At 43.1% G+C, this 22,198-nt stretch overlaps 1 protein-coding gene across 3 annotated transcripts in view; it reads right to left on the bottom strand.

The window, feature by feature from the left end:
• Positions 1–22,198, bottom strand: part of RECK (reversion inducing cysteine rich protein with kazal motifs) — a 677,252-nt gene that overhangs the window by 243,644 nt on the left and 411,410 nt on the right. For all 3 annotated transcript variants that reach the window (XM_073678381.1, XM_073678382.1, XM_073678383.1), the window contains exons 12-13: positions 13,144–13,280; positions 6,260–6,400 (exon numbers count right to left, since the gene is read on the bottom strand). In XM_073678381.1, coding sequence (XP_073534482.1) covers positions 6,260–6,400; positions 13,144–13,280 — 278 coding nt within the window. The remainder of the gene's footprint in view (positions 1–6,259; positions 6,401–13,143; positions 13,281–22,198) is intronic.

The raw sequence follows: 22,198 nt of genomic DNA, 5'->3' as shown, positions 1-22,198 counted from the left end.
ATCAGTTATACCACACGAGGAACAGCATAAACAATAAATAAACTAAATAAAACCAATTCTTCACCTGCTACTGATTTATTTATTATGTCTCCCAAATATCGCAGTATGGCTCTGCTCACATTTATCCTGTGCTCTGCGCTGAGCACTTACACCAGAGTTTCCGTGTAATTCTCTGAAATACGTGATTCAGACGGAACCGATGACGGAAGATTCCCTGTAATGAGAAATTGCACAGCAAATTTCATGGTGCAATTTCTCCTGTTACCCTTATGATAATGCAAAATTAGGGGATGAAAAACATTTTTGTGGGAAAAATGTGAAAATTTTATTTTTACGCCTCAATATTACAAACTTCTGTGAAGCACCTGAGGGTGCAAGGTGCTCACCACACATCTAGATAAGTTCCCTAAAAGGTCTAGTTTCCAAAATGGTGTCACTTGTGGGGGATTTCCACTGTTTAGGCACATCAGGGGCTCCCCAAATGCAACATGGCATCTGCTAATTATTCAAGCAAATTTTACATTCAAACAGTCAAATAGCGCTCCTTACCTTCCGAACCCTGCCGTGCTCCCAAACAGTGGTTTTCCTCCACATATGGGGTATCAGCTTACTCAGGAGAAATTGCACAACAAATTTCATGCTGCAATTTCTCCTATTACCCTTATGATAATGCAAAATTAAGGGATGAAAAATGTTTTTGTGGGAAAAATGTGAAAATTTTATTTTTACAGCTCAATATTATAAACTTCTGTGAAGCACCTATAGGTTCAAGGTGCTCACCACACATCTAGATAAGTTCCCTAAGGGGTCTAGTTTCCAAAATGGTGTCACTTGTGGGGGATTTCCACTGTTTAGGCACATCAGGAGCTCTCCAAACGCAACATGGCGACCGCTAATTATTCAAACAAATTTTACATTCAAAAAGTCTAAAGCTGCTCCTTCCCTTCCGAACTCTGCAGTGCGCCCAAACAGTGGTTTTCCCTCACATATAGGGTATCAGCGTGCTTAGGGGAAATTGCACAACAAATTATGGGGTCCATTTTTTCCTGTTAGCCTTGTGAAAATAAAAAAATTGTGTCTAAAGTAACATTTTTGTGAAAAAAAGTTAAATGTTCATTGCTTTCTTCCACATTCCAAAAATTCCCGTGAAGCACCTGAAGGGTTAATAAACTTCTTGAATGTGGTTTTGAGCACCTTGAGGGGTGCAGTTTTTAGAATGGTGTCACTTTTTGCGTATTTACTGTCATAAAGGCCCCTCAAAGTCACTTCAAATAAGATGTGGTCCCTAAAAAAATGTTTTTGCAAATTTTGTTGGAAAAATGAGAAATTGCTGGTCAACTTTTAACCCTTAGAACTTCCTAACAAAAAAAAATGTTGGTTACAAAATTGTGCTGATGTAAAGTAGACATGTGGGAAATGTTATTTATTAACTATTTTGTGTGACATATCTCTCATTTAAGGGCATGAAAATTCAAAGTTTGAAAATTGCAAAATTTTCAACATTTTCACCAAATTTCTGATTTTTTCACAAATAAACGCAAGTGATATTGAAGAAATTTTACCACTATCATGAAGTATAATATGTCACGAAATAAACAATCTCAGAGTCAGGGGAATCCGCTGAAGCGTTCCAGAGTAATTACCTCATAAAGTGACACTGGTCAGAATTGAAAAAATTGGCCTGGTCAAAAGGCAAAAACAGGCTCTGGCGCGAAGTGGCTAGGATTACCCCCCCTATATAATACTGCAATTACTGCAATTGTATTGAATTTTTCTAGTTCAGCGTCCCCTAAATGGCATTCTGATTTTTTATTGTCTTGGTTTTATTTATTTTCAATAAAATATGGTTTTAATTAATCGCTTCTTATCTCAGTCTAATATAATTTGTTCTGAGGTTTTGTTGTGGTATTGGTGTGAAGTTCCATTCTATTAATTGTGGACATCGGGAATAATTAATGAAATCTGAGAACAGGTCCCGGTTCTGCTGCAGTAATTCCCGACACTGCTGTTTTTGAAGATTTGAAAGAATGTCTGCTATTGTGACACCTTCAATGTTCCCCATTAGGCTTGACCAGCAAACATGGAGTTTCAACAGGGTCCCTGTCTTGCTAAGATTGACGTGGTAGTCTTCCCGGGTTGATGAGCCTTGTAATTCACTTCACCCAGCTTTTCTACCACCTCATATGTGCCTTGCCATTTGGCCAAAAACATACTCTCCATTGTGGAAATAAGCACGAGGACTCCGACTCAATCCCCAGGGCTGAACTGCCTCACCCTGGCTGACTGGTTGTAGACCCGTGATTGAGCCTTTTGGGCCTGGAGGAGATGTTCCTTTACGATGGGCATTACCTTTGCAATTCTCTCCCGCATCTGGTTGACATGTTCGATGATACTCTGATGAGGTGTGATCTCGGCTTCCCAGGTTTCCTTTGCTAAATACCATGCGGATGTCGGCAATACAGGAGTTCAAACTGAGAGAGTCCAATCGAAGCTTGTGTAATCTCCCGGATAAATAATAGATATGGGAGGAGAAAGTCCCAGTCTAAACCGACCTTTTCTTTGACCTTCTTAAGAATACTCTTTAATACTCTTTAGGGTTTTATTGAACCTTTCCACAAGGCCATCTGTCTGGGGATGGTAAACTGACATCTTCAGTTGTGTAATTTGCAAGGCCTTACACAGTTTCCTCATCACCTTACTCAAAGTGTGTTCCTTGGTTGGATATGATCTCCCTCGGTAGTCCTGTCCACGCACAGATGTGGACCAACTCACTGGCAATACTTTTCATGGAGAAGTTTCTCAGGGGAACCATTGCTGGGTACAACGTAGCATAGTCGAGGATAACCAATATATATTGATTCCCACAAGCAGATAACCAGTGGGACGACCAGGTCCATGGCAATTCGCTCAAACGGTACTTCTATGATGGGTAGCGGCATGAGGGGATTTCTGAAGTGAGAGGTGGAAATGGTTAACTGGCAGGTGGTACAGGACTTGCAATGCCTTGGGATTTCTTGGTGACATCTGGGCCAATAGAACCTCTACATGACTCATTCTTGGGTTTTGTCGACACCTAGATGGCCACCCAAGACATGTGAATGGGCCATGTCAAAAAACATTCTACTATAGGGTCCTGGTACCAACAATTGCTCCACTATTTACTCTCTGACCTTAGTAACCTGGTAAAATAATTCCTTACTCATCATAAAATAAGAAAATCTGGTTCCGGTTCCGAAAATCAGCCCCCGGTTTCTGCGCTATGCAGTTTATAGCGGTTACATTATTGAACACTTCTTTTAGAGTTAGGTCCCTATGTTGGACAGACCCCAAATTTTCTCCTGTCACTTCTATCTCAGGAATGTCAGCGTCAGATATACAACATTCTCATCTCCCACTATTTCACAGAAGGGAATCCCATCAGACTCTGGGCATGGTGACACGGCTTTAGGGGCAACCTATCTCTTATCCGAGCAGTCAAGGCTTCTATTTCGTCACCCTAGGTAATTTTCTGCCAGGCTCTTCTCACCGCCTTCTGGACAAAGAAATCATTAGCTGACCTTGGAATTGGAGATGCCGCCGTGCCACAAACCCCCTCGGTGAGTAATTCAATCTGTTGCTGCTGTTGTCAGTGGTGGATTTGTTGCAGGATCGCTTACTGTTGCTGCTGCTTTTGCTGGAGCTGTTGCATAAACAACTTATTTGTCTCCCATTGTGCCAGCTATTGTTGCTGCTGCTGAATCTGGTGCTGCTTCTGCTGGGCTTGCACCAGGTGTTTTATTAGGTTCTACATGCTGTCTGATGTTGCTCCTTGTCTTATAGCCGCCTTCACCCAAGACATGCAGTACTCCTGTAGTAGTCACATGTGTTCTCTGGGCTTCAACTGTTCCAGAAGAATCAGCGTAGGGTATTTAAGCTTATTAACAAATTTCCATAAGGCAAATAGACCCTAACTAAAGATTCTATGTAATTATTACTATATAACATTTATTTATCAATTTAAAATGTTTTTTTTTGTACAATTTAAAACCACAATTTGTGTTGGTCACTATATAATCTTTCTATTAGTCCTGAACTATCAATTTATTCCAACAAGAGGAATCATTATACTTGATCCCTTTAAGGGTTCATTATTTCTTGGTACGCGATATTCCCCTTATAATACTTCAAATGGCCCCTCTATTTATGGGACTAACTGATCCTATTGCTAGCCACAGTCAGATCATTATGACGCATCAACAAACAATTCAGTCTCGGTATATAATGTGGGGTTAACTAACTAATTGCCTCCACTATCTAAGTTTTTCCTTAAACAATAATTGTCAGATAGCTCTTAGGGCTATTTCAATTATTGATTCATTCTAATATCTCTTTGAATGGTTTGACTGCGGACCACCACTTATTGACATCATGGACCAATCACAAACAATTGCTTTCTAAAAAACATAACCACCTGCCTCCCCAACATGTTTCACTATTACTGACGAATTACATGTTTACCCCATATGATAAACTGGAACTGAATTGTTCGTTGACACGTCATTATATACTGACAGTGGCTAGCAATAGGATCAGTTAGTCCCATATAATAGAAAGATTATATAGTGACCAACACAAAAATTGTGCTTTCAAATTGCACAAAAAATTATTTTAAATTGATAAATAAAAAAGTTATAAATTAATAATTACATAGAATCTTTAGTTAGGGTGGATTTGCCTTATGGCAATTTGTTAATAAATGTGTTCCCTGGGAATACTGCCCTCACTCCTAACACCAAAAGTAAAAATGGCACTCACTTATGAGCGATATGACGTATTGCAGGAACGATTTCTATTTAATTTCTGGCTGCTTTATTTCTGTCCTCATAAACCATATTGCAGAAAAACTTAAATACAGCCCTGGTCCGGCACAAAGTGAAACAAAGTAAGCAGTCCATACAATAGAGTCCAGCTTCTTAGTATTTAGCAAAGCCACACAATCCAGGAAGTCTATACACCTTCACACACAGAACCATGTGTGAGATAAACAGGTCACATTTTACCATGTGAACCACACCCAGGGGTGGAGATCTGGTGGGCATCCATCCCACCCTAACTCTTCAGCTGCTCACAATAAGACCTGGCCCTAATATGGCCAATTAACCCCTCTCAGTACTATGTGTACTAGAGCATTACTCTAGGTTTATATCCCAGAGGACATGCACATAAATATCTCCCATTCACTATGTGTCTGGCAGCCACCATACAAGAGGTAGATAGTGAAAAAGTAATAGAAAAAATGGATGAATATAAATATGTATAACCACCTCAAATAGATTGGTCAAAGGTCACAACAGGTTACATGAGGAGCAGTGGTACATCAAGAGACACCGGGGGATTATGCAGAAAAATTAATAAACATAATGAGTACAAAATAAATACAGTCCCCACCGTATGAAGGATGGACACAATGTGCATTTCGCTGGAGCTTTGCAAAGGAAAAAAATGCACTTCGGGTCCATCTTCTGGCACTAGTCACTTTAGACCGGAATACTATTCAGTGATGCAATACATCAGAGTACTTAATATTTTACTACTCTTTATCGCCACGTTATTATTCCTAGATTCACTTCATCCACACATGATGTGTTTTTAATTTATTTATTAAAGTGTATGTTTTGATTCTATTTGATTCTATGTATTAATAAACAAATGAATTGGTTTTCATTAAATTCTGGTTGCAAGTCATACTTATAAGTTTAAATAGTTAACGGAGTTTAAAAAAACATTTCCTTGAATTCTGCCATTATAAAAATTCATAAACTGAAACATTAATTCAAAAATAATGTCTAAAAAAATCTATCAACTAGTCCTCCAGAAAAACAATACAATAATCAGCAATGAAGAAATAAAATCTAAAAGCCCAGGCTTAGGCATTATGTGAGGCAAAATAAAACAGGACTTTATCATTCTACTATTATTTATCGATTTAATTATATGATGCATAAATGACAATTGTATTAACACAATGGATTATTGCCTCCAATATCTCTCTCTACACAGGGAGAAATAGAAAGAGAATGAGCTAGAGTAGTCACTCAGTAAAATTGATGCTCCTCACCTGGTGAATGGAAAGGTCCATGAGTCCATCGGTGGTGTGAAAAACTGTAACAAGTACACTCACTTTTCCTTACAACATAATGTGCAGAACAAATGTAAATAATTATTTTTCTGTAAGTTTGATTGCTGACAGTATGTCCCTTTAATGACATTTATGTATTACCTTTAGTGCAAACATATGGAAGACATGGTTCTTCAAGAAGACATTCTTTTCTGTTCACCTCACACAGGTGATTGGCAGTACATGGATTTGGGTTGCATGGATGAGTAACATCCTCAGTAATGTTATCCAGTGGACTTGATCCTAAGTCAATTTAAAAAATACCCCAGGTGACATTGCCATTTATATTATCACAAGAACTTAATATAACAATGTGGCAGAAGCAATCAAACAAAGAAAAAGGTCAAGAAAAAAATAACTTTACATAAATGCAGAAAACAGGTTCACCAAGAATAGTAAACTAAGGAACCGTGTGAACATCCTTATGTCCACACAGCTCCTTAGAGTATTAGGAAGGAAGCATCTTAAACCTTTTCCCTTCCTGCACTGTAGATGTATAACGCTGGAACGTAGGGCTTAACACAAAGCACTGTACATTCATGGCACAGAGAAGGTGCGGACTGAGCCGCCATTTTGACTGATTGACCTTTAGATGCTGTGGTCAATCGAGAGCAGGAAATCTAACAATCTGAGGGAGGGGGCTATGACACACATTGATTAATAGTGTTAAAAAAATAAAACATTTAACGGCTTTAAAACAAAAAAACAACTTCCGGTTCCAGCGCTGGCTGCAGAGGAGTGAAAGAAGAGAGCTCCGGACAACCCTGGAAGATTTCACCCCCTTATATAACTGTACAGAAACCTCAAGGAACGAAGTGGGGAAACGTGAGAAGTACACTCACCAGCTGATGGATCTGTACCTAAAATCGGGCGGGGGAAGGGGGGGGGGCGTTGGTAGTGGCCAGACTGGGAAGTGGCCAGACACCTGGCACCAGAGATAAATGCTTGCCTAGCAGCTGCAGTACAGCATGAAGTAAGAATTAAAGAAGCATAGTGCAGAATAGGGAAGCTGGAGGATACAAATGAGCAGACGGATAAAGACATCAGTCATGGTAGATCATATTGAAGACCTTGAAAACGGGTCACGCAGGAACAATTTAAGGGTAGTTGGACTCCCAGAAAATATCAAACCCTGACAACTTCAGAGAATATTTAAAGATGATATACCAGAGGCTCTGGGATAGCTTCTCATAGGAGAGTAGAAAGGGCACACAGAATAGGACCACAAAGATCAAACAATACTTCAGAGGCAAACCAGAGGCCAAGGCAAGCAATAGCTAAGTACTTGGACTTTAACGATAAGGAAAACATACTGCGAGCGTTTAGATGTCTCAAAGAGCTATTAACTTTTCAAGGTCACAAAATTATAATTTTCAATGATTATTCAGCGAAGGTTGACAAATGGGGCAGAATGTTCAGTGACTGTTATTCCAGGCTATTTAAAAATCAAGTACAGTTCCAATTACTACATCCGGCCATACTGAAATTAAAGCATACAGATGGCTCAACAAAAAACTTTCAAAACCCGAAAGAAGCAAAAGAATACATACTCAGGCTGTTGGGGGAAAAAAAGAACAAGCAGAACCACGGCGAGGGAGAAAAACAAAACAAGACACAGACACAGAAAGAAATGAATAAACGGAGAGATGAAGTTCAGCCCCGCAGACCCAAAGACAAAGGTCACCCTAAAAACATAAGAAATCTCAGTATGATGAATCTGGAACAGATAAGTAACCTATACAGGCAGGAATAAATAGGGGAAATTAGTGGTTATCCACTAAAAATCTGAAGTTGAACGTTCCTTCACAGAAACTTGGACAGAAATTCATCGGCCCTTTCAAGATCAACGGTATTGTTAGCTCTGTGGCCTGCTGTCTGAAGTTGCCTAGGACTATGAAGGTACACCCAGTTTTCCATGTCGCTTTACTGAAGTCTGTATCTCCTAATACCTTCCAGGGACGTGTTGTGCCACCTCCGCAGCCTGTGGTGATTTATGGGCAAAAACAATTTGGAAGAGATTATTGATTCTAGGTTTCGCAGGAATCGGCTCCAATATCTGATAAGATGGCAGGGGTATTCCCCTGAAGAACACTCTTGGGAACCTGTGGAAAACATCAATGCCCAACAGAAAATTTCTCATTTCCATCAGAGATTCCCTGAGAAACCTAGGATCGTCCTGAGGCCGCTTCTAAGGAGGGAGTAATGTCAGGACTTTGAATATTTTTTGGTAACATTTTGGCCATTTTTGCCCTCTTTCAAGATGGTGTCTTTTGTCTCATGTGCCCCTTGTCTTCCTGCCTTATAACTCCACCCCAGCCTCTAATCAGTGCTAGAGTATTCTCCCTGTGACCTGTTCCTGGTGATTTCCTAGTTTCATGCTTTCCCCTGCAGACCTGTGTGGATCTCCTCTTACCTGCTCTCAGAGATTCTGCTGCATTCACTTGTTACCAGCATCCATCCTTCTCCTGGCTGCTGGTGCTGCTTCCTCAGAGACTCAGTCCTCACCTGCATTTTACTAACAAGTAAGCTGGTTTCTGCTCTGACTCACCTTCTATATATATTTGTGTATGGACTTGATAAAGACTGACTTGTTTTCTAGCATCCTCTAGTGTGAACTGTGCTTTACAGACTGCTCTGCTGATTGCATTTTCCCCTGAGTGTTTATTGACTTTGAGTTTTCGTCTGCACTTGTTTGAAACACCGTGTGTTTATAATATAAACTTTGACACCTATAAACTGTGTTCCGTAGTATCTTTGTTCCACGCAAAGAGACTCCTGTGGTATCCATTATAATTATTACAGCAGGATTGACGCTGTGGGTTTATGCAGCATCAAACCTGCAGCGTCCAGATGTTCTAGAAATCCCATGTCCACTATGCGTGCATCTGAGGCTGCGGATCACCTATGGGCATGTCTTTCATGACCGCAGCATGTCAATTTCTCTTGAGGAGTCGCTAGTCTCCGCAATAGATATTTGACCACTAGAATGTATTGAATGCGGTAAATCCACATAGTTCAGTGAACACATGCAGATTTACGTGAGTTCAATAGAACACAGCGTTTTGGAAGCAGCAAAAATATGCTGAGTCCAAAGTGCTGCTACGTCTGGATCGTGGGCACATATCCTCAGACTAAAGGCCCTGATAAGCATTAGAAAGCAGCCAACAACTATGTCTTCAGGCTCTCCTATACACATGCATAGCTCCCAACTGTCCCGGATTCGGCAGGACTCTCCAGTCATGTCACAGCTTTTTTCCTAGCTTCTATACTCAAGGGGTGGGGTTGTGGGGGGGGCTTCTCTCTGCTCAGTGCATAAATTGAATTATATATTCACTCCAGGGATCAGCTCTCCCCAGAACTCAAACTCGCATCTCAATGTTTGCAGGCTGGTGCTCTACCAATGAGCCACAGATACATTGTATATAACAGTGTATTTTTATGGTGCCTGTATACTGAGGGAAGAAAAATATTTTTTTGTTCCTATAAAAGTATTAAAAATAATAACTAATTACAATTTTTTTTTTCAGTTTGTCTTCCGGTCTCAAACCCACAACCTTTACATGACAGGCACTTAAGTTACTGAGCCACAAGATCTAGTGGTGTCATGGGGAGAATTTTGTGTACTTGATCTGTATTGGCTCTGACTACAGGCAGATTATACTGATAGAAATACATTGCTATGCATAATGTATGTATTTTTATTTTAAAGGGAGAATGAGAGATTTTTTTCATCCTATGAAATTGCTAAAAAATAATAATGAAAAACACTTGACAATGAAAAAATATTGTCATTTTAACCCCTTTACAACCCAAGGTGGTTTGCACATTAATGACCACTGTCACTTTATGAGGTAATTACTCTGGAACGCTTCAAAGGATCCCCCTGATTCTGAGAGATTGTTTTTTCATGACATATTGTACTTGATGGCTGTGGTAAAATTTTTTCAATATCACTTGTGTTTATTTGTGAAAAAAAGGGAAATTTGGCGAAAATTTGGAAAATTTTGCTGTTTTCAAAATTTGAATTTTTGTGCTCTTAAATCAGAGAGATATGTCACACAAAACAGTTAATGAATAATATTTCCCACATGTCTACTTTACATCAGCACAATTTTGGAACCAAATTTTTTTTTTTTATTAGGGAACTATAAGGGTTAAAAGTTGACCAGCGATTTCAAATTTTTCTAACAAAATTTATAAAACCTTTTTTTAGGGACCACATCACATTTAAAGTCACTTTGAGGGGTCTTTATGTCAGAAAATGCCCAAAAGTGACACCATTCTAAAAACTGCACCCCTCAAGATGCCCAAAACTACATTCAAGAAGTATATTAACCCTTCAGGTGCTTCACAGGAATTTTTGGAATGTGGAAGAAAAAAAATTAACATTTAACTTTTTTCACAAAAATGTTACTTTAGACCCAATTTTTTTTTTTTTCGTAGGGGTAACAGGAAAAAATGGACACCAAAATTTGTTGTGCAATTTACCCTGAGCACGCAGATACTCCATATGTGGGGAAAAAACACTGGGTGCACGGCAGGGTTCGGAAGGGAAGGAGCGCCATTTGACTTTTTGAATGTAAAATTTGCTTGAATAATTAGCGGAGGCCATGTTGTATTTGGAGAGCCCCTGATGTGCCTAAACAGTGGAAACTTCCACAAGTGACACCATTTTGGAAACTAGATCCTCAGGGTACTTATCTAGATGTGTGGTGAGCACTTTGAACCCCCCAGGTGCTTCACAGAAGTTTATAACATTGAGACATAAAAATACAATTTTCACATTTTTCCCACAAAAATGTTTTTCAGCCTCCAATTTTACATTTTCATTAAGGGTAACAGGAGAAATTGCACCACGGAATTTGTTGTGCAATTCCTCCTGAGCACGCCCATACCCCATATGTGGGGGAAAACCACTGTTTGGGCGCACGGCAGGGCTCGGAAGGGAAGGAGCGCCATTTGACTTTTTGAATGTAAAATTTGCTTGAATAATTAGTGGACGCCATGTTGCGTTTGGAGAGCCCCTGATGTGCCTAAACAGTGGAAACCCCCCACAAGTGACACTATTTTGGAAACTAGACCCCTCAGGGAACTTACCTAGATGTGTGGTGAGCACCCTGAACCCCCAAGTGCTTTACAGAAGTACATGGAGCCGTGAAAATAAAAAAATCTAACTTTTTCCACAAAAATGATGTTTTAGCCCCAATTTTTTTTTATTTTCACAAGGGTAAGAGGAGAAAATGGACCCCAAAAACTTTTGTGCAATTTCTCCTGAGTACGCCAATACGCAGAATTTGATAACATTAGGTTATCATATTGAATAAGTTGTCATTAGTCTTGAGTGCTAGTGCTCGCTACTTGAGTTTGCATCGGGTACTCAGGTATGCACCATGTATCACGCGTGCTCGAGTGACATGCTCGAGTCCCCGCCCGCATGTTTCACGGTTATTAGACACCCCAAAAAAAAGATGCGGGAATCGCTCGTGCATGGCAGGCAATCCCCGCAAAGTTTTTCTGGCCACGAAGCATATGCGGCGGAGACTTGCGCTCAACACTAGTCGCCATGTCGTCATCTTTTTTTTTTTTTCACTTTTGAAAAAAATCCCAACCCTAACCCCAACCCTAACTCCAACCCTAAGTGCCCACAATGCAGAAATGCTGCAAATTTTTTCTGCATCACCCTGGCAGGAAAAATGCATGCGGGTTATCAAGCGCTTTTCCAAGTGATTTTAGCATCACTTGGAAAAGTGCTTGACAACTTGGTCGCACTATATAAATCCATGCAACCGGCATGGATTCATATAGTGTGACCAAGTTATAGTTGAAAAAAAAGAATAAAAATGGTTAAAAATAAAAAAAACATTATACTCCCCTTAAGATGGCCCCCGGTCTTTTCTCCGCTGTGTCTGGTCTCTTGTGCGGATCGAGGTGGTGTGAAAGGACCTTTCATGATGTAATTTAGTCATGTGACAGGTCACGCGACCGCCGATGTCAGCGGGGGGTCGTTCTGATTGTGTCTGTCATGATGGTGTTGAGACTATGTATGCTAACCAGGTCCCTAGAACTAAGGGCGCCCTAGTCTACCCCTGTCCACGGAATTACTACTGAAGATGGAGATGCCGGGATCTCGTGCCTTGCTATGCTCCTATATCAACCATTATCTTTCTCCCTTCCCCATCCAGAGTAATGGGAAGCAGAAGTGTATAGGAACACACTAACCAGACAAACCAGGGAAGATGGACAGGAATAAATAAAAATACCAACCATACAAAATACAATCACCAAACAACAGAGTGGGACACAGAGGAGTTAAAGGAAGGAGAAACCAAATAGTAGAGGATGTGCACACAGATAAAACTACATGCAACAATCTCTTGAACAGATCTCCAAATGCCAACTCCAACCAGGAAAAACACCTCCAACTCCAGTACCAGGCAGTAAAAACCAACCCTGGCAATCCCTAAGTGCCAGAAAGGAGCACATATAGCAGAGGAGGGTGGCCAACACTGGACAGCAGAGACAATCCATGTAGGAAAGCTCCATGAGCTTCAACTGAACAGATAACCCTTGCACTGCTGGCAAGGAAAAAACCTGCACTGTTTAATAAGATGGTGAAGTACTTCTATCCAGTTTAGGAGTTTGTGAAACCAGACACTGTGGTCTTCTGGCCCCTCTCTGTCGCACTATCGCTGTGATAGTGTCAGAACTGCTGCACCCAGTAATCTAAGTGATACATAGTTGGATTCAGCTTCTCTTTACCTACATTACACTGCACTCAGATGAGGTAGTGAAAATCTGCTTAGTTACAGATTCCCTGTAAAAGAAATTAATTACAATAGGTACAACGAAATAAATACAAGAGGGATTGGTACAGCTCACCGTTCCAGGCATAATATTTAAAATCTTGGAGCTGGATTTTCAATATATCTTTGGAGGTAAATCAGCTGTTTAACAAGATTTGACACAAAATTGCTAAAATGACTTACGGAGATACGTATCCAGTGGAATACAATCATCTGTGTCATCAGTAGAAGACAGACGTTCACATATACTTTCCGCTGTGTCACTTTCTGAGAATTTATTGTGGTCACCACACATTTTCAGTATTTCAACACAATCTGTTCTTTAAAAAAGAATACAACATTAATTACCCTTTGCACACAAGTCCATAAAAATGAAACAATTGAAACTTTAGCCATTATTATTTAGCCATACAACATACTATTATAAAGCCGTACAGTAATTACCGTAATTATGCCTTCATGCAGCACTTCACAAAGTATGTATTCATATATTTTTTTCATTGATTTCACTGTCAACTATTTAAAGGGAACTTATCACCATAAAAACGTTATTAACCTGCAGATATTTGGTGAATCTGTAGGTTAATAGTGTTATTAACCTGCTCGGTTCCCACACTTAGCCAAAAAAGAACGTTATCCCCCCGTTTCAGTCACGGGTGCGCTGCCAGTTCAGTCACCGCTCTGATTATACAGAGCTCTGGCTGTACCCGCACCCCTGGCCCTGACTGAGAGACGGCCCCAGTGCAGAGTGCCACTCTGTATACTTAGAGCGGTAACCGAATCAGTGCTGTGCCGCCCCCCTTGACTGAAACCGGAACGCTGCAGGGGGACTAAAGTTAATTTTCTCCCCGCAGTATTTGGCTAAGTGCGGGTGTCGGGCAGGTTAGTAACGCTATTGACCTGCAGATTAACCCCATATCTGAAGGTTAATAGTGTTTTTTCTGGTGACAGGTTCCATTTATATATTTATGCGATTTTCTTCATCTAGAAACAGCCTCAGATAGCAATAAATGTTATCCTTTAATTCTTTGAATGCACAAAGAGAAGAACTATCCTGGAAATGTTCATGAGGAACAGTGCCAGCTACAGATTTATGTGGTTTCTTGGGCCATAGAGTCACACTGAGACCCCCAATCTCGTTAACCAGTGTACCAATATTGCTGCCAATTGCAAGTACTGTGTTTTTGTTGGGACTTTTTACCATGTTTTTGTTCCCACAATGAGTATTTAGTGAATATTTGATGTTGAAGACTTGCGTTTTTTAGTGTGTTTTTTAACAAAATAGGAATATAATGGGCACCACAATATATAAATATGAGTATTAAGGGGTGCAACAGTGGCACACAAAAAAGAAGCACAGTAATAAGGAGAGATAAACTTGCACAGCATATAATGAACATCTAGAACAATATTAATTAGTAAAGAGATAACTATATTTAATTTATGCAAAAACACTTCATCAAAATGTAAAAACAATTAAAAGCATGTAAAAACAGCAAAAGCTGGACAGAAAATCCGCAGGGTGCGAATATACAAAAAGATTATAAGAATAGTCTGTATTAAATTATGCACCCTATGAAAAAGTGGGATCACACTACAATATGAATATATATGTGCAAAATGGACAATGAAATTTTGTCCAGACAAAATGGCATACAGGGTTGATAACAATAAATGATCAGAGATGAGATGTATCTATAATATAACGCTACAAGCGCCCCTCTGTCTGAAGCCTTTATAGACTGCGCATGTGCGACGTGCAGTCTGGCTCCAGACAGAAGACCGCATCCAGCCGTTGCAGGTAAGAGGAGTGTATGGCACCGGAGATCGCGGTATGCGTAGACACAGGACGCATACCGCGATCTCTGGCGCCATACTTACCTGAAAGAGAGGAGCGTTGCTGTGGCGCCTCTTTTCGCCGGAGACCGGGGCAGGAGTGAGGTGTCGGATCGGTGCATGCGCATAGCGCTATCCGGTGCCATTTTACTGAAGACACATTTGCAGTATGTCTTCAGCAAAATGGTGCCGGACAGCGCGGTATGGGAACGTGCGTACTCCGGCACCGCACTCCTCCCCCGGCCTCCGGCAGAACAGGACACAGCAGGGCTGGAGTACAGGGAAGAAATGTGAGTATAAGTTTTTATTTTTTTGTATGTGTGTACAGCGTGAAAGGGATGAGGGGGCCACACATACCAGGATTGGGGGGAGAGGGGGCTACATATACCAGGATTGGGGGGTGAGGAGGCCACACATACCTTGATGGGGGGTGAGGGGTCCACACATACCAGGATTTGGGGGATGAGGGGTACCAAGCATACCAGGATTGTAAGGTGAGGGAATCATGCATACCAGAATGAGGGGTACCACACATACCAAGATTAGGGGGTGAGGGGATCATGCATACCAGGATTGGGGGGTGAGGGGACCATACATACCAGGATTGGGGGGTGAGGGGTACCACACATACCAGGATTGGGGGATGAGGGGACCATGCATACCAAGATTGTGGGGTGAGGGGATCATGCATAAAATGGATTGTTGGGTGGGTGGTCCATGCATACCAGGATTGCGGGGTTAGGGGACCATGCATACCAGGATTGGGTGTTGAGGGGACCATGCATACCATGATGGAGGGATACCACACATACCAGGATTGTGAGGTGAGGGGACCATGCATACCAGGATTGGGGGGTGACGGGTACCACACATACCAGGATTGTGGGGTGAGGGGACCATGCATACCAGGATTGTGGGGTGAGGGGACCATGCATACCAGGATTGGGGTGTGAGGGGTACCACACATATCAGGATTGGGGGATGAGGGAATCATGCATACCAGGATGAGGGGTACCACACATACCAAGATTGGGGGGTGAGGGGACCATGCATACCAGGATTGTGGGGTGAGGGGATCATGCATTCCAGAATTGTGGGGTGAGGGGACCATGTATACCAGGATTGTGGGGTGCGGGGACCATGCATACCAGGATGAGGGGTACCACACATACCAGGATTGGGGGGTGAGGGAACCATGTCTACTAGGATTGGGGGGTGAGGGGACTATGCATACCAGGATTGCGGGGAAGGGGACCTTGCATACCAGGATTGTGGGGTGGGGGTTCCATGCATACCAGCATTGTGGGGTGAGGGGACCATGCATACCAGGATTGGGGGTTGAGGGGACCATGCATACCAGGATTGGTGGTTGAGGGGACCATGCATACCAGGATGGAGGGGTACCACACATACTAGGATTGTGACGTGAGGGAACCATGCATACCAGGATTGGGGGGTGAGGGGACCACAGATACCATTATTGGGGAATGAGGGGACCACAGATACCATTACTGGGGGATGAGGGGACCATGCAAACCATTATTGGGAGATGAGGGGAACATGCATACCAGGATTGGGAGGTGAGGGAACCATGCATACCAGGATAGGGGGGTGAGCGGCCATGCATACCAGGATTGGGGGTTGAGGGGACCATGCATACCAGGATTGGGGGGTGAGGGGACCATGCATATCAGGATTGGGGTGTGAGGGGACCATGCATACCAGGATTGGGGTGTGAGGGGACCATGCATACCAGGATTGGGGGGTGAGGGGACCATGCATACCAGGATTGGGGGTGAGAGGACCATGCATACCAGGATTGGGGGGTGAGGGCCACCACACATACCAGGATTAGGGGGTGACGGGACCATGCATACCAGGAATGAGGGATACCACACATGCCATTATTGGGGAATGAGGGGACCACAGATACCATTACTGGGGGATGAGGGGACCATGCAAACCATTATTGGGAGATGAGGGGAACATGCATACCAGGATTGGGAGGTGAGGGAACCATGCATACCAGGATAGGGGGGTGAGCGGCCATGCATACCAGGATTGGGGGGTGAGGGGACCATGCATACCAGGATTGGGGGGTGAGGGGACCATGCATATCAGGATTGGGGTGTGAGGGGACCATGCATACCAGGATTGGGGTGTGAGGGGACCATGCATACCAGGATTGGGGGGTGAGGGGACCATGCATACCAGGATTGGGGGGTGAGGGGACCATGCATACCAGCATTGGGGGGTGAAAGGTGCCATGCATACCAGAATAGGGATGAGGGGTACCATACATACCAGGATAGGAATGTGGGGTGCCATGCATTCCAGGATGAGGGATGGGGTACCATGCATACCAGGATGAGGGGTACCATACATACCAGGATAGGGATGAGGGGTACCATGTATACCAGGATTGTGGATGATGGGCCCATGCATACCAGGATAGGGATGAGGAGTGCCATGCATACCAGGATAGGGATGAGGAGTGCCATGCAATACCAGGATAGGGATGAGGAGTGCCATGCATACCAGGATTGGGGATGAGGGGTACCATGCATACCAGGATGAGGGATGGGGTACCATGCATACCAGGATGAGGGATGGGGTACCATGCATACCAGGATGAGGGATACCATACATACCAGGATAAGGATGAGGGGTACCATGTATACCAGGATTGTGGATGATGGGCCCATGCATACCAGGATAGGGATGAGGAGTGCCATGCATACCAGGATAGGGATGAGGAGTGCCATGCATACCAGGATTGGGGATGAGGAGTGCCATGCATACCAGGATAGGGGTGAGGAGTGCCATGCATACCAGGATAGGGATGAGGAGTGCCATGCATACCAGGATAGGGATGAGGAGTGCCATGCATACCAGGATAGGGATGAGGAGTGCCATGCAATACCAGGATAGGGATGAGGAGTGCCATGCATACCAGGATTGGGGATGAGGGGTACCATGCATACCAGGATGAGGGATGGGGTACCATGCATACCAGGATGAGGGATGGGGTACCATGCATACCAGGATGAGGGATACCATACATACCAGGATAAGGATGAGGGGTACCATGTATACCAGGATTGTGGATGATGGGCCCATGCATACCAGGATAGGGATGAGGAGTGCCATGCATACCAGGATAGGGATGAGGAGTGCCATGCATACCAGGATAGGGATGAGGAGTGCCATGCATACCAGGATTGGGGATGAGGAGTGCCATGCATACCAGGATAGGGGTGAGGAGTGCCATGCATACCAGGATAGGGATGAGGAGTGCCATGCATACCAGGATAGGGATGAGGAGTGCCATGCATACCAGGATTGGGGATGACGGAGCCATGCATACCAGGATTGGGGATGAGGGGTGCCATGCATACCAGGATTGGGGATGAGGGAGCCATGCATACCAGAATTGGGGATGAGGGAGCCATGCATACCAGGATTGGGGATGAGGGAGCCATGCATACCAGGATTGGGGATGAGGGGTGCTATGCATACCATGATTGGGGATGAGGGGGCCATGCATACCAGGATTGGGGATAAGGGAGTCATGCATACCAAGACTGGGGGGTGAGGAGTGCCATGCATACCAGCATTGGGGATGAAGGATGCCATGCATACCAGGACTGGGGGTGAGGGGGGCCATGCATACCAGGATTGGGGATGAGGGGTGCCATGCATACCAGGATTGGGGATGAGGGGTGCCATGCATACCAGGAATTGGATGAGGGGCCATGCATACCAGGATAGGGATGAGGAGTGCCATGCATACCAGGATGGGGGTGAGGGGTGCCATGCATACCAGGATGGGGATGAGGGGTGCCATGCATACCAGGATGTGGGTGAGGGGTACCATGCATACCAGGATGAGGGATACCATACATAGCAGGATAGGGATGAGGGATGGGGCACCATGCATACCAGGATAGGGATGAGGAGTACCACACATACCAGGATTGGGGATGAGGGGTGCTACTCATGCCAGGATTGGGGGTGAGGGGTGCCATGCATACCAGGATTGGGGGTGAAGGGTGCCATGCATACCAGGATAGGGATGAGGGGTGCCATGCATACCAGGATAGGGATGAGGGGTGCCATGCATACCAAGATAGGGATGAGGGGTGCCATGCATACCAGGATAGGATGGTGGGGACAGGATGGGGGCAGCACAAATACCAGGAGGGGGGCAGCACATACAAGCATGGGAAACCATATACCAATAAAAATGCTCTCCACCCAGGCGTAGAACGGGTTCAATAGCTAGTAACTCTAGAAAATATCAAATCAAATGCAAAAATATTCAAGTATAACACCATATAGATACATCACTGTTTTCACTTAATGTATACCCTGTAGACCAAAGAGATTGTCAAGTAGTAGCAATAACAGTGATGATAGGCACCAAGGGAAGTGTAATTAGTTAGGTAAAATACCTTAAAGTGATCACATCACAAGATAATAATGAATCCCATAGTTGCTAATCACCAAAATGTATAGAGCCATGGATCAGACATATGCTAAATGCACATATAAAGAAGAAGATAAATATACAAACCGTATGCCCACTTGCAGAGCTCAAACCCTATGCGTGTCGCTATCACTGTAACTTCGTCAGGGGTTAGTTAGATGTGAGTCCACTCAGGTTTATAAAGAAGATGGTAAGTGCACTTACATAAAAAAAGATCATATCAGAATGCCAGTAGGTGGGTGCGGCGTCAGCCGCACCAACAGGGGGAGCGCACGCAGGGATCGCGCATGCACAAGAGCCTTTGGACCATAAATACCAACAGGTGTGTGCGGCGTTCGCCGCACCAAGAAGAGGGCCACACAAGAGAATAGCACATGCGCAAAAGCCTGTGGACCGGAAATAGATAGATTTGCGTTCCAAAGTAAGTAGAAAAAGTGGGAAAGTGTTCCACCTACTTGAAATGACAACACAGATATGCACCAAACGTCAGGCAACAGAAAGAGAATCAAGGAACACAATCCCCCAGCAACAGGGGAGACGCAAAGAAGTTCTATCAATCCCAAAGACAAATAATGAGAATACATACCAGTATGATAAGGAGATATTCACAATGATAACACAACAGGAATGATCAGCAAAAATAAAAACGACAAATAAAAATGAAAAAAAATAAATAAATAAAAAAGAGAAAATGAATATAAAAAAAGTGTGTTTTTTTACATGTGTTTTTAGCCCATTTTTTCCTGTGTGTTTTTTTATTCTGTTTTGGTATGTAATGTTTTAAATAAAACGGTTTTGTTTTCGACTGGAGTCTGATCCTACACAGGACTATTACAAGTAACTAAACAAGTTGGTATCGTGTCTGCCTGATGAATCCATATAAGCCGATGACTTGATACCAGAGAGTCCAAGAATAGGGACATTCTATATGCTCCCCAAAATCCACAAATCTGGAAATCCAGGAAGACCAATTATTTCATGTGTGGGCACCCTTACTGAGCAAGTTTCTGGATGGGTAGAGTGTGTTCTTAAACCCCTGGTAAAGAGTACACCCAACTACATTCAGGACACGACAGACCTACTGAATAAACTAGCAGCAGTAGGTCCTCTACAAGAAGGAACCATCCTGGCCACCATGGATGTGGAATCTTTGTATTCTAATATCCCACACAAGGATGGATTAAATGCCTGCAAAATCTTCATAGAAAATACAGGAATTGTTGCTGATTCTGTGGTCAAACTTACAGAATTCATCCTCACCCACAATTACTTTGAATTTGATAACAACATATATCTACAGGAAACTGGTACAGCGATGGGAAGCAAAATGGCTCCACAGTACGCAAATCTTTTCATGGCCAAGCTTGAAAGTGACTTTTTGTCCTCATGTCCCATCAGGCCTCTGGCCTACTATCGTTTCATTAACAATATTTTAATCATCTGGAAGGGGTCTGAGCAACAGCTGAAGACGTTCCATGAACACTTTAATCAATTTCATCCCACCATCAACCTAACACTCAACTACTCCTGTACTGAAATTAACTTTTTGGACACCATCATCAAGCTACAGAACAATGAAATAGAGACATCCTTGTACCGGAAACCAATCGACCGTCCTACATACCTTAAATGGGACAGTTTCCATCCAAAACACATAAAAAACTCTATTGTTTACAGCCAAGCCATCAGATACAATCGGATATGTTCCAACCAGATGGATAGAGACAAACACCTTGATGGCCTCAGAAAGACCTTTTTGAAACAGGGCTACCATCCGAGAACAATTGAGAACCAGATTACAAGAGCCACCAGAATATCGAGGAATCATCTCCCACATTACAAAACTAAATAAGAAAGCAACCGGGTGCCTCTAGTAGTCACCTACAATCCAAATCTGGAGGCGCTAAGAAGAGCTGCACGGAAACTACAACCCTTGCTACAAAAAGATGCCCGATTACAATCCATATCTCCAGACCCCCCACTTCTGTGTTTCAGGCAGCCCCCAAATCTAAGAAGCATCATTGTCAGAAGCCCCCTGTCATCTCCACCAGCTACAGGTACCTTTCCTTGCAACCAGAAAAAATGTAAAACCAGTCCATGTATAACGACCACAGACAAGGTAAAGATTCCCAATTCACATCAGGACTATAAGATCCCAGGTACGTTCAGCTGTATCACATCTAATGTAGTGTACTTAATTATATGTAACAAATGTCCAGCTGGGGGTCTTTATGTAGGGGAGACAGGGCAAAAACTTAGAGCAAGGATGAATCATCATCGCCACACAATAAAAGAAAAAAGAATAGATCGACCTGTAGCCAAGCATTTTTGTTCCCCTGATCACAGCATAAAATATATGAAATTACTAGTATTAAAAGGTAACTTCAAATCAAATCAGAGAGAAAGGAGAATCTCAGAATATAAACTGATGATGACCTTTTAGGCTGCGTGCACACGATGCGTTTTTCATGCGTCTATGCTGCGGAATTTCCGCAGCGGAAACACATCAAAAACGCATGGTAATCCGCACCCCATGGTCCCCAATGGCATTCCACAATGTCAATGCACATGCTGCGGATTTTTCCGCAGCATTTCTGCAGCGCAAATAAATCCGCAGCATGTTCATTAATTTTGCGGAAGCGCAGCGGAAGCGCCGCCATTTACTTGCATTGAGACGCATAATATCCGCGTCTGTACATTTGTACAAGCGGATTTTATGCGTCTCTATGTGTGGATGGTACCCAGTTCTGGAGGAGAGAAGACTCTCATCCAGACCTGGGTAACATTGTACCTGTAAGAAAAGAATAAAATAAAAAATAAAGTTTATATTCACCTGTCCGGCGACTTCTCTCTGCTTGACGGCAGCGCTTCTACTTCCAGGACCCGAGATGACGTCGCGGTCAAGTGACCGCA

The sequence above is a fragment of the Phyllobates terribilis genome, unplaced genomic scaffold, assembly GCF_046119375.1.
Source record: "Phyllobates terribilis strain yellow unplaced genomic scaffold, ASM4611937v1 Scaffold_4__5_contigs__length_816908805, whole genome shotgun sequence".
Classification (NCBI taxonomy): domain Eukaryota; kingdom Metazoa; phylum Chordata; class Amphibia; order Anura; family Dendrobatidae; genus Phyllobates; species Phyllobates terribilis.
This window is presented reverse-complemented; position numbering and strand designations above follow the sequence as displayed.